Source organism: Cervus canadensis, chromosome 15, assembly GCF_019320065.1.
Source record: "Cervus canadensis isolate Bull #8, Minnesota chromosome 15, ASM1932006v1, whole genome shotgun sequence".
Classification (NCBI taxonomy): domain Eukaryota; kingdom Metazoa; phylum Chordata; class Mammalia; order Artiodactyla; family Cervidae; genus Cervus; species Cervus canadensis.
The window spans coordinates 55036880-55050662 of record NC_057400.1 but is presented as its reverse complement, the minus strand read 5'-3'; the positions used below and the strand labels follow the sequence as shown (position 1 = coordinate 55050662).

General features: G+C 33.5%; 1 protein-coding gene across 3 annotated transcripts in view; it reads left to right on the top strand.

Annotated features, from left to right (window-relative positions):
* LNPK (lunapark, ER junction formation factor) overlaps window positions 1-13783 on the top strand; it is an 85332-nt gene that overhangs the window by 14633 nt on the left and 56916 nt on the right. For all 3 annotated transcript variants that reach the window (XM_043487567.1, XM_043487568.1, XM_043487569.1), the window contains 2 exons: window positions 7284-7342; window positions 11187-11227. In XM_043487567.1, the coding sequence (XP_043343502.1) occupies window positions 7284-7342; window positions 11187-11227 (100 nt within the window). The remainder of the gene's footprint in view (window positions 1-7283; window positions 7343-11186; window positions 11228-13783) is intronic.

The following is a 13783-nucleotide window of genomic DNA, read 5'->3' as shown; positions in this document are numbered from 1 at the left end:
GTATTTTTTCACTTTTAGCTTTATGTATTGCTAAGTCTCATCTTAAAACGTTTCAATAAATTGGATGGGTTTTATGTAGTTGTTAGAAAGCACTTAAATTTGGCAGAAAGGTCCAAATAAGTAAAAACTCCTTTGTATATGATGATTGCTGAAAAATCATCAGAGATTATGGAATGTTAATCCTTCAGTAAAAATGAGGAAGGTTTATGTTGCTAAGTTTTAGACATTCTGATGCATTTAACTTTTATCATTTTTAACTTTAATACAATAAAAACACTTAATATGAAGGATTTAAAATGTTTACTGAATCTAGGATATAATTCTGTTTTATTGAAACTCCAATTTTTCATGTTAGAGCACCTTTATAAATTTACAGTGCAAGTCACTGATAATATTCAACAGAAAATCATGCTGACTGACTTTTCAAATAACATCAAGTTCATTCAGAAAGGAATAACAGAAATAATTTAATGAATGTGAGTTAAGGGTTTTTAGTATGTCTTAGTATTACTATCTTGGAACTGATTGTATATATGAACTTAACTGATTTTCTATACTAATTTTGTATTGAACCATAATAATTGTCTTATTGTTTCTTTTTAAAATTTTACTTTTTGACCCTTTTAATTTTGTATTAGAGTGTAGCTGACTAACAATATAGTGATAGTTTCAGGTGAACAGTTTCTAATAAGTATTTTAGTTGATTCTCTGAGAGTTTACAAGTATGCAATCTTATTATTTGTACATAGCAATAATTTTACCACCTCCTTTTAGATTTTTTGGCTCTTTTCAGATCTTTTTTCCCCTCTTTGCTAATTGTGTTGGCTAATACTTGCAGGACAGTGTTAACTTACAGAGAAAATAATTGTCATCCTTGACTTGTTCTTTGGGAATGTTTCTAATTTCCCCATTGGGCATTATTCTGACTTTTGGTTTGAGACATATATTTTATGTTAAAGAATTTTCTAGCTTTCTGTATTTCATTTAGCTTTTTTTAAGAAACATAATTGAATTTTGTTAAATGCTGTTTCATCATCTATGGAGATAGCCAGATAATTTTTCATCTTACACCTCTATATATGATAGATTATATTAAATACTGAATTCAAATGCTAAAATCTAGGTTTCTAGGAAAATTTCTACTTTCTTAGTTGCAGTCATTTTATGAAAAATTAGAAAGCTTTTCTTTCTTTTTAAATGGTCTGTAACAGTTTAAATAGTATTGGCATTATCTGTCCTTTATAGGTTTAGTAGTATTCCATTTGAAATCTTTTTGGCTTAGTGTTTTTTAATAGTGGCGAGCTCTTAAGAACTTTTTAAAATTCAATAGTAGTTAATTTTTTAGGCTTTCTTTCTCTCCCAAGTTTAGTTTTGTTAATCATTCTGCAGTTTTAAAATATATTTGCAGTGTTGTAATAGTAGTAATCACTGGCTCTAGTTGATTTTTAAAATCTTCCTTGTAGCTATGATTGTTGCTTCCTTATTGTTTCTTATTTTGTATATTTATAATTCTTTTTTGATTGGATTGTTTTTATTAGCTATTTTATTCCAAACAACCAGCTTAAAAAATGACTTCTTTTTATTAATTATTTTTTCACACTTAGATTTACTTTATTCTTGTAACTCAAAATTGATGCTTTAATATATTTATTTTCATTCTTACTTCTTAAAACAATACACAGTGCATATATTTGAGGCCATGGTATTTTCTGACTTTTAGTTTTATCCCACAGGACTTAATATGTAGTGATGTATATTTACTTTGGTTATTTTAAGACATCATTGCATTTTTTTTTAGTTTTTTCTTTTTTAAGTTTTTGTAATTTAAGAGTTATTTCTAGATGGCAGGGTGTGTTTGTATGTTTGGTTTTTTGGCTTTGTTATTATTTCTGTTTTTTTTCCACAATAATAAAAGATATTTATCAGTTTTCACAATCAATAGACAAAAAAATAAAAGATAGTCACAGTTGCAAGCCATAATAGGAACATGATTAATCTAACAGTATAAAATAATTGCAAACAATTTGGAAGATCAAGCAGTGATGTAAGTGAAAGTGTATACATGCACATGTTTTCATCCACCCAGCCAGTCTGTGTCTTTTGGTTGATAACGTTTAATCCATTTACATTTAAGGTAATTATTGATCTGTATGATCCTGTTACCATTTTCTTAATTGTTTTGGATTTATTTTCTGTAGGTCTTTTCCTTCTCTTGTGTTTCCTGCCTGGAGAAGTTCCTTTAGCATTTGTTGTAAAGCTGGTTTGGTGGTGCTGAAATCTCATAACTTTTTTGGAATTGGCTTTTTAAACTCAGCATATTCTTGATATCCACCCAAAATGTTATATTCTTGTGATCCATTCAAAATGTTAAGTATAACAGTAATGCCTTTTTATTGCTGAGTAGCCTTTCATGGCACTAATGTAGCACAGTTTGTTAGTCATATACTTGTTGAAGGACAGTTGGATGTTTTCTAGTTTTTGGCTCTTACAAATGAGGCTTCCATGAATATATGTGTACAGGTTTTTTCTGAATGTAAGTTTTCATTTCTCTGGTGTATATGCCTGAGTGTAATGTCAGAGGCACATGTAAATACATGTTTACTTTTATAAGAAATTGCTGAACTTTTTTTTCAGAGTGTGTGTGTGTGTATTCAGTCGCTCAGTTGTGTCCGACTCTTTACAATTCCATGGACTGTAGCCCGCTGGGTTCCTCTGTCCATGGAATTCTTCAGGCAAGGATGCTGAAGTGAGTTGCCATTCCCTTCTCTAGGGTATCTTCCCAACCCAGGGACTGAATCTGGGTCTCCTGCATTGCAGGCAGATTCTTTTCCATCTGAGCCAACAGGTTTTTTTTTTTTTTTCCAGAGTGGAGGTACCTTTTTACACTTCCACTATAATGTTTAAGTGATCTAGTTTCTCTGCATCCTTGCCAGCATTTGGTATTATCACTATTTTCTAATTTGATCATTCTGATAGGTGTGTATTGATAGATCACTGTGGTTTTAACTTACATTTCCCTGATGGCTGTGATGTTGAACATCTTTTCATGTGTTTATTTTCGATTTGTATTATCTTCTCAGTGAAATGTCTATTCATGTCTGCTGTCTGATTTTCTAATTGAATTATTAGTCTTTTTGCTGTTGAGTTTTGAAAGTTCTTTATATATTTTAGATAGAAGTTTTTTGTTGGATATATGGTTTGTAAATACTTTTTTCCAGTCTGTAGTTTGTCTTTTCATCCTTATAAAGGATTTTTCACAGAGCCAAGTGTGTTATTTACAATTTTCCTTTTATGGATTGTGCTTTTGTTATCAAGAACCCCTCTGTAACAGGCTCACAGACTTAGGCAATGAGCTTATGTTTGACAGGGGGAAGGATGGGGAGGGATACCTAGGGAGTTTGGGATGGACATGTACACATTGCTATATTTAAAATGGATAACCAACAAGGACCTACTGTATAGCACGTAGAACTCTGCTCAATGTTACGTGGCAGCCTGGATGGGAAGGGTGGATTTGGGGGAGAGTGGATATGTGTATGTGTGTGGTGGAGTCCTTTCGCAGTTCACCTGAATGTATCACAACACTGTTAATGGCTATACCTCAATGCAAAATAAAAAGTTTAAAAAAAAACCTCCCCTGTAGCTGTAGGTCTTGAAGATTTTCTTCTTTATTTGCTGTACTTTTTTCCTTCTAACATTTTACATTTGAGTTCATAACCCATTTTGAGCCTGTTTTTAAATATAAGATGTGAGGTTACATTGAGATCCTGTCTGTCGCTTTCTTTCTTTGCCTGTGGATGCCCATTGCTTCAGCTGTATTTGTTGGAAAGAAGCTTCATCCTTTTTAATGCTATAAAATGACCTTTTTCTAGTTTAAAGCTTTGTTTGGTTGGGGGAGGTAGTCTTGAATTTAATTTTGTATCATATTATGATCAAACCTTATTTTGTGTGTATTTGCCTACTATATTTTTTGTCCATTGTTTTATTTTCAACCTTCAAAAAACTTAGTTTTAGGTGTCAGTTTACGTTATAGGGTTGTTTTTTATTTTATGATATAGCCTGAAAGTCGTTTTCTTTCGCTCTGGTGAGCTTAGCTCATTTACATTCATTTAAATGAAAGATGTTGGTCTAAGTTTTGAAACATAATTTTCTATTTTGATTTTGGTTTTTATAACTTAGAAACAAAATATCTAGGTATGTGGTATGTTTACCTTTCGTCCAGTTATTTGTAAGAGGTTTATGTGAGAGTATGGGAGAAGGCGATGGCACCCCACTCCAGTCCCCTTGCCTGGAAAATCCCACGGACGGAGGAGCCTGGTAGGCTGCAGTCCATGGGGTTGCGAAGAGTCAGACACGACTGAGCAACTTCACTTTCACTTTTTACTTTTATGCATTGGAGAAGGAAATGGCAACCCACTGCAGTTTTCTTGCCTGGAGAATCCCAGGGATGGGGTCGCACAGAGTCAGACACGACTGAAGTGACTTAGCAGCAGCAGTAGCAGTATGTGAGAGTATAGAGGCAAATCTTCCTACATTTTAGGCTATCTGTAATTTTCCTTATGATCCAGGGTTTAGTATGTTAGTTTATTCAGCTTTTATTTGTCTCTGGCTAATAAGGTTAGGCAACTGTATATAAAATTTTTCATAATACAAAACTCTGCCCTGCTGCCATAGAAACAGAGTATTCTTTGTATATAGGGCATTTATGAGTGATTTCTCTTTAAGCCCTGATTTTTCTGTTTCATTGTTGGAACCAAACTGGGGAATTTCTGCCTGCAGCATGTGTATCTTGTTCTCACTGTAATAAACAGGAGTTCTAACCTTTACACTTTGAGAAGTTTATCTTCCTGTCTTTTAGTGAGATAAGCAGTTTTCCTTCTCTGCTTTTATTCTTTTGAGCCCCTGCATGATCTCTATTGTTTTGGGGAACTCTTTCACGTATTTTGAGAGATGAGTTTTAGCTTATCTTAATTTTATCAGAAAATGAATTTGTGTTTTTGTTTTTGTTTCCCTGCTGTTTGGATGATTTCCAAGAAGAGAAGGGGGAAATGGAGACTATGCCACTATTCTACAAGTAGGAGTCAGTAGAAATATCCTTAATATCTTGACAAACATGTTACTGTATTGTCATAAATTATGTTTAATTATTGGGAGAACAACATCTTTGTTGGGATAACTAGAACACATATTCCTGAAGTACTTTAGTTCTTTTCCTAAATTTTATTTTAAAGAATTATCTATTTAAAAGAATTTCATTTAACTCCTTAAAAAATAGCTAACTCTATTACAGTCTGTCTTTTTAAGTCTTGAAGACTTGACACTTAAAAATGTGTATTGTTTGACAGCTCCTTTTCTCCACCAGTTGTTCTGATAAAAACCAAAAGAAGAATTTGTTGTTCAGAAAGGGGTATTAGTAAGTTTTATTGTGAAATAAGGGACTGTATTTTCATTCTTATAACTTTTACACTTTGAAAATTACATATACTTTAACAAATATCTACCATTTAAGAAAATTAATAGGTTTCCTACAGAGTTTTAGTCTTTATCTCTGCAGTTCCTTCTCCTGTTTTCTCCTTATATTTTTGTTTTCACCCCCAAATCATCTGTCAGTTTGCCACTGTTTCAGTGGGTTTCCAGCGGGGAAATACTGTGGGACTTTTCTACTTTGTAGAATATTTGAGGGTTGTCAGTTGTGTGTTTAACCTTTTTTTTCATCTCCCTTCCCTTGATAAAGAAGGCCGATGTCCTTTTTTTTCAGTATGAGGGTAGTTGTCCAAGAACCATGTAGGAATCTGCTGCTGGTTATTTTGGTGTTTTCATGTCATAAAAATGAACTGTCATAATACAAAAAACATGGACAAGTTATCTGTTGCTCTGTAACAAATTGCCCTAGAACTTTAGAGCTTAACAAATGTTTATTCTCTCTTTCAGTTCTTGAGGGGCAGAATGTGGGAGCAGCTTATTAGCTGGATGGTTCTGGCCCAGGGTCTTTTTTCATATATAAATTGCAGTTAAGCTATTGGCTGGGGCTACAATCATCTCAAGGCTTAACTAAGGCTGGAGAATTTACTTCTAAGCTCACGCGTGTAGTTGTTGGCAGGCCTCAGCTCCTTCCTGGCTGTTTGCCAGAGACCTCTGTTCTCATGAAATGGGCTTTTCTATAGAGTTCCCTGAAGGTCTTCATGTCATAGCAGCTGGCTTCTCTCAGAGTGAGTAATCTGAGAGAGAGAAAGATAGCAAGCTGAAGAGGAGGCCTGAGATGGAAACTGTATTTTTATAACCTAATCTTGAAGTGACATACTATCACTTCTGTCATATGCTATTGGTCACAGAGACCAACACTGGTGAGAGAGGGCTACACAAAGTTCAGAGTTGTGAATACCAGGAGACAGAGTTCTCTGGTGATGACCCTGTAGGCTGATTCCTAAGAAGAGCAATGATATATTTCAGAGTGAAGAACTAGTTTTCATACATATTATTTGAATTTACATTTAGATACAATGTATTTCTTTTATAAAATGATGGATAATGTTTGTATACTTATTCTGATATGTTCTATGGAGAAAGGAATTTTGGTTTATTTACATTGAATTTAAGAGATGACCTGGACCAGTCTGTGATTAGGATCATTCTTCGATTTTCTTTTAATTCTCTTAATATCATTTGATGTCTTACTAATGTAAAACCTAAAGAATAACTCACAAAATTTATGAAAGGAGATGTTTAGCTAAATTTACTTGTCAATTATTTATTTGATTGTACTATTTTGGTTTTTTCTCAAGATAGCTTAACTTGTTTGGTAAAGTTCCCTCTAATATTCAATAACGGGGAAGGAGTATCAACTTACATTTGTATAATGCTCTGGATTTGTAAAATGTGTTTTTCCTAATGTATAGAAATAGATAAAGCTTTAGGGTTCTTATTTACCTAGTAAGAAGGAATTTTATAATTTGTTCTTAATCTTTTGGAGGATTCATAGATCCCTCTGAGAATGATAAGGGCAATGGTCTCTCCAGAGAAATGCACTTAGGTGCACAAAGGCAATTTCGTAATTTGGAGGGACCGTCGGGAGGTTCATGAATTTTGGATTGAGAATTCCTCCTTTGAAAACACAGGTAGATTTCTGCTGGCTTCTGAAAGGAGTGCTTTTTTATTTTCAAAATACAAAGGAAAACATTGTCTCTGACTGTAATTAGAAATGTGTATTTGTTTTCATTTAATGTGGCTTCTAATTCATGTATCCTAATTATGGTTTTTGTTTCTGATTTTTGCTTCTTGTATAGCATCTGGAGCATAAGAACAGTGCTTATTTTCTTCTTTTCCAAGAGAACAGAAAGAAATAGTAAGTTTAATTTTGAAGTTTTTATAAATACATTAAAAAAACCCATCTTATATGGTGTGTTGGTTTGTAACTGAATGACAGGTTATGAAATGGTATACTGAAATGACAGTGTGGTAAATATTGAGAAGTTGTTCACTTTAAAGCATCAGAAAGTTTATGAATGATCAAACTGGTTCTATTTTTCAGTTGTGTTATTTCTGTCTTGTCCATTTAGAATTTTTTTTACTCAATACACAAAATAAGTCATTTCTTTAGGTGAAGAGAAATCATACTGCTTATCTTTATAGGAAATTTATGTTATTAGGGGGTAAAATATAGTTAAACATCTTGTGATTTATTCCATTAGTTGCATCTATTCCTTTCAGTCTCACAGTGGTGTGGAATGTATTATTACCAAAACATAAAGCATGGTGCTTTTTATGCATTGATGGTATAATTGTACTAAAGAATACACATATATACTGACTACCATGTTAAGTATTCATCATGATAGTCCCAACACTCAGAAAAGCAATGTTAAAAAAATTAGAACATTTAAAATAGGATATCTCATCATAGCAGAATTTCTTTGTAAAACTAAAAAGTGAAAATGGATCTTCAAAGTAAGTTTCTGAGTGGCTTATTTCTGAAGTAAAGATAGCTATTTACCAGTTGTGAGTTAATTAAATTATGTAATTGCAGCAGATGAAAAAATGTATTTAGGGAAGATGCTTGCTTGGCTAGTAGCCTTTTTAGCAAGAACAATTGGTTGAAGAGTTAAGAACACTGGAAGCAACGTAGTTCATTTAAAAACAAGACAGATGATTTCAAGTGATTGTCAGCTGGCTCTTTTTTTTTTTTTGGCCACACTGTTTGGCTTGTGGGATCAGTTCCCTGATCAGAGACTGAACCTGGACCATTGCAGTGAAAGTGCTGAGTCCTAACCACTGGACTGCTAGGGAATTCCCTGTCATTGGTTCTTGATGAGTTGACAGATGTTACTGATACAGCTCAATTGTAGTTTATTTGAGGCGTCAGTACTGAACTTGAAGTGACTAAAGACAGCTTCTGTAAACAGTCTGTGTAGAGCATGCTGGGAGAGAATATTTTTAAAGAAGTTGAAAAAGCACTAATTTAATACAACCAGAAGTGGACTCTGCCGAGATTCATTTACAACTGTTGGTGGTAAAAATATGTGTGAAGCAGAAAAAGGCTTAGTGGATTAATTTACAAAGCTCATGAAACTGTAAGGTGTTTAAATTCTGTGGTTATTCACTGTGTTACTCAACAGAAGATAGCAATACTTGCAGAGCATATTTGAACTTGTCATGGGTTATTGAACTCATAGTCAATGGGGAACTTCATTTGCTTTCACAGACTTAATCATCATCAGTTATGTGATCTTTTATCAGAAATAGAAGTGGGGGTACTTCCCTGGTAGTCCAGTGGTTAAGAATCTGCCTTGTAATGCAAGGGGTGCAGGTTCAATCCCTAGTTGGGAAACTAAGATCCTGTTTGCCATGGAGCAATTAAGCCCATGCACTGCAACTAGGGAGTTGTGTGCCTCAAAAAAGGATCCTGCATGATGCAATGAAGATCCTGCGTGCCACAACTAAGACCTGACACAGTCAAATAAATAAAAGAAATAGAAGCAGTTGGATGGATTAGTAATAGTAGTAAAGTTTTATTATGATATTTTGAGCTCAGCCAGGACTGACATGTTTCTGAGGCAGACTGCCTTCAATCACTGTGAATGAACTGGCTTTGGAAATTAGGTCTTGTAGACTTGATAATGGTTCTTAATGAACTCAGCCTAAGATTGCAAGGTGAAACAATCCTCATATGTGAAACCTACAGTGCTATAAAGTGATTTAGAAAGCAAATAACAATTTAATGACAAAAAGTACTTTTTAAAAAAGTGCTATGAAAAGTTAAGAAGCAAGATCTCCATTCCCACACACATTTGTAACAGATAGGTTATATGAGCTCAAACTGCAGTTCCAGCAGTGTTTTTCACACCTCATGCAAGTACAAAGAAAATTTCCATATTTCAAAATCCATTTAACTGAAAGTGATTAATTTGCAGTGACATAATAAAGACAAATATCAAGAGAAGGATCTAAAGAATTTTATAAATGCCTTTCACACAGTGAATATGCTCAATTAAAATCATGTGGTTATTGATTAATTTAAATATTTAGCAGCACCTATCTGTGTGAAAAAGTTTTTTTTTTGTTTGGTGAAAAAGTTTTCAAAAATAAAATGTGTGAAAAACTACAGATAAACTAACAGATTGACTTTTGCAATCAGTTTTGGTGGTAGGGGATACTAATTTTGAATCTCAATTAAGTGAAATGTTATCCCCCACCTACCTCCTAAAATTTTTCTTTTCATTGGTAGACCTGCGTTATGAACAATTGACCACAACAATTATTATTATATTTGAATTTTGTCATTAAAAGTTTTGTGGAAATTCATTTACTATTTTGCTTTAAACCAATTTAACTTTGGCTTTTGGCCCATAAAGCCATTTGTTGTCTGGCCCTTTATAGAAAAAGTCTGCTCATCTCTGCATTAGAGGCTAAATATTTGGCTTGGTCTTATCTGAGTAAAGATGATTGTTCTCTTTAAAGATGTCAGCAGTTTTTTTCTCCTTTCAGTAATAAATCAGCTATAACATTAAAGACTACTTAATACATTTTGGAAAAAATATAGTAAAATCATCTTTTCTGAAGTTTATATTTCTTTGAATTTTTATGTAAATAATATTATTTGAATTGATATTTAGATGTTTGCTACTCCAAAACTTCAATGAAGAGATAATTTTGTAAGTAAATTTAATGAAAAATTAAGAACAATTATTTAAATTCTATTTGGTAAAAGTTTTAAAAATTAATCTAGTTTTTAATTGAAGGATAATTGCTTTACAGAATTTCGTTGTTTTCTGTCAAACCTCAACCTAAATCAGCCATAGCTATACATATATCCCCTCCCTTCTGAACCTCCCCCCATCTCCCTCCCCATCCCACCCCTCTAGGTTGATACAGAAGCCCTGTTTGAGTTTCCTGAGCCATACAGCAAATTCCTGTTGGCTATCTATTTTGCATATGGTGGTAAAATGTTTAAATCAAGTTTTATGTCTCTTCTTTCTTGCTGAGATAGTACTCCTATTTATGCTAGTTCAATATTTCTAGAGAGAAACTAGAAACCTAAAATAAATTTGTAAAGCAGATACTGATGTTCATAAATTACGTAAATTATATACTTTGAAATGATTCTTTATGTTTTACCAGTGCAACCTAACTAAGCATGCAAATCTTGGGAAAGTTTAATTTTGAAAAGTAATTAGTAACATCTTTCTTTCCAAGTCCCTCCTCAGGTGTAATACTGTAGGTTTTCAAAGGTTTTCTTTTTACTGCTCATTTTCTTGAAGATCAAATAGCTTAATAAAATGTTCTTTCCTTATAAATAAAGAGAACATTTTTATTACCAATGTATAAAAAGAGAATCAGTTTTAATTTTGTAAATTAACATGGGTGGGATGTTGAAAGGAAGGAGAAATTATAAAAAGTGATGTGTCTGAAAATATTTAAAAATACATATTTTTTTACATTTGGGAAAAGTGTTTTATCCTATGTAAAGTCCATTTATTTCCAGCTGAGCTTGTAGTATATAATATAGGCAAATATATAAAATATATGTGGGTAAAGATGAGATAACTTCTGTCAGTACACATCAATGAGAAATCCTAAAATGAGAACGTTTTCTTGCAGTTGCTTAATGTATATCATTTGACATGATTTTTTTCTTGTATCTTAAGCATCTTAGTATCTGATTTACTTTTGGTTTAAATCTTGTTTTCTAGATGAAGCATTGGATGATTTAAAAAAAAAAAAAAAAAAAATAGTAAGTTAACTTTTATTTAAGTTAATTTGTATAAAGCTAATAAATTAAGGACTGAATAATTAATGTTTATATGCTGTAAGTAATGACTCTCTAAGGAACACATATGCTTTTAAATAGCAATTTAATGGTGAAGCTAAATTATGAATATTTTTGCTAGTAAATAATGATTGACAGGAAGAAGTAGTTAGATGGACTTATGAGCTTCTGAGAGTCCATGTCAGTTGGAAACTGAGAAGTTAGTAAATGAATTATTTTGGAGCACTAAATGAGCAGAGGGGTAAAAAGGTGAGTATCTAGTTTTATTATTGGGGCCAAAAAAGGACCAAACATCATATGTCAGTTCTCAGATTTTTTTGACATAGTAAGACTAAGAGAGAGGGGAATCAAGAGGATTGGCTATAAAAGAAATTTAACAGTGAAAAAAGAAAAATAACCCTAAAGAAAAGGTGGGGGTGGGGAAGAGAATATTTCTTATTTGATTTCTTCCATTGTCTATCAGCAGTTCTAATTATATGGGCATCTTTTGTGGGGCCAGTTAAATGCATCCTTCAGATGACTTGGAAAGATGAGGACCAAGAGAGAAGAAGGACTTCAGATATTTAGAGATTGATATTTAGTAGTTTTACTAAGTGAATTGAACTTGGTGTTTGACTTGAATTTACATATACTTTTTTCACATAATTATTTTTGAAATATAAAAATGATAGTTGACAGGAGTATCATGTTATATGGAAACTTATTTAGTGATATTTAATCATATGCAAAGTCAGTTTAATGTAGTTTAGTCTAACATCCCATCTGAGCTATTTAAAATCCTAAAAGCTGACGCTATTAAAGTGCTGCATTCAATACGCCAGCAAATTTGGAAATCTCAGCAGTGGTCACAGTACTGGAAAAGGTCCTTTTTCATTCCAATCCCAAGAAGGACAGTGCCAAAGAATGTTCAAACTACCATACAGTTGCACTTTTTTCACATGCTTGCAAGATAATGCTCAAAATCCCTCAGGCTAGACTTCAGCAGTATGTCAACCGAGAACTTGCAGTTGTACAAGCTGGATTTAGAAAAGGCAGAAGAACCAGCAATCAAATCTACAGCATCCGTTGGATCATAGAGAAAGCAAAGTAATTTTAGAAGAGCATCTATTTCTGCGTCATTGACTTTGCTAAAGCCTTTGACTGTGTGGATCACAACAAACTGTGGAAAATTCTTAAAGAGATAGGAGTACCAGACCACCTTACCTGCCTCCTGAGAAACCTGTATGCAGGTCAAGAAGCAATAGTTAGAACTGACTGGTTCAGAATTGGGAAAGGAGTAAGACAGGCTGTATATTGTCACCCTCCTTATTTAACTTATATGCAGAGTACATCATGTGAAATGCTGGGCTGGATAAATCAGAAGTTGGAATCAAGATTGCCAGGAGAAATATCAGCAGCATCAGATATGCAGATGATACCACTCTAATGGCAGAAGTTTAAGAAGAACTAAAGACCATCTTGATGAGGATGAAAGAGGTGAGTAACAAAGGTGGCTTGAAACTCAACGTTGAGAAAAGTTAAGATCATGGCATCTGGTCCCATCACTTCACGGTAAATAAAAGGGGAGAAAGTGGAAGCAGTAACAAATTTTATTTTCTTGAGCTCCAAAATCACCGTGGATGGTGACTTCAGCCATGAAATTAAAAAATGCTTGCTCCTTGGAAGAAAAGCTGTGACAAACCTAGATAGCCTGTTAAGGAGCAGAGACATAACTTTGCTGACAAAGGTCTGTATAGTAAAAGCTATGGTTTTTCTAGTAGTCACGTACTGATGTGAGAGTTGGACCAAAAAGAGGACTGAGCACTGAAAAATTGATGCTTTCAAACTGTTGCTGAAGAAGACTCTTGAGAGTCCCTTAAACTGCAAGGAGACCAAACCAGTCAATTCTAAAGGAAATCAACCCTAAATATTCATTGAAAGGACTGAGGCTGAAGCCGAAGCTCCAATACTTTGGCCGCCTGATACGAAGAACCGACTCATTGGAGAAGACCCTGACTGAGGGAAAGATTGAAGACAAAAGGAGAAGAGAGAGGGTGTCAGAGGAGAAGATGGTTGGATGATATCACTGACTCAATGGACATGAATTTTAGCAAACTCAGGGAGATAGTGGATGACAGAGGAGCCTAGAGGAGCCTGGTGTGCTGTAGTCCATGGAGTGGCAAAGAGTCAGATAGTACTTAAGAGACTGAACAACAACAATGTAATAAGTAACAATTATGGGTGAAACTAATAAAAGTTATGAAGGTTAAGATTAATGTTAAAAATTGTTCTGTGAACTGATAAGATACTAGTCAAGGGATTTAAGTACCTGAAAAATAAAGAAGCTTTAATTTTGAAAGGATTCCTTAATCTTTTTTTGTTTGATGTCCCTCAGTATTCTGTGAGGTATTTATCAAAATTGCATTGACATTTTTGATGGTCGTAAATTGAGTTGTAAACATATTCCCATTGTATCTTATTATATTTCTGGCATTTTACATGTTATGGAACAGCCAGAAGTTCAAAATGAGGAAATGCCAA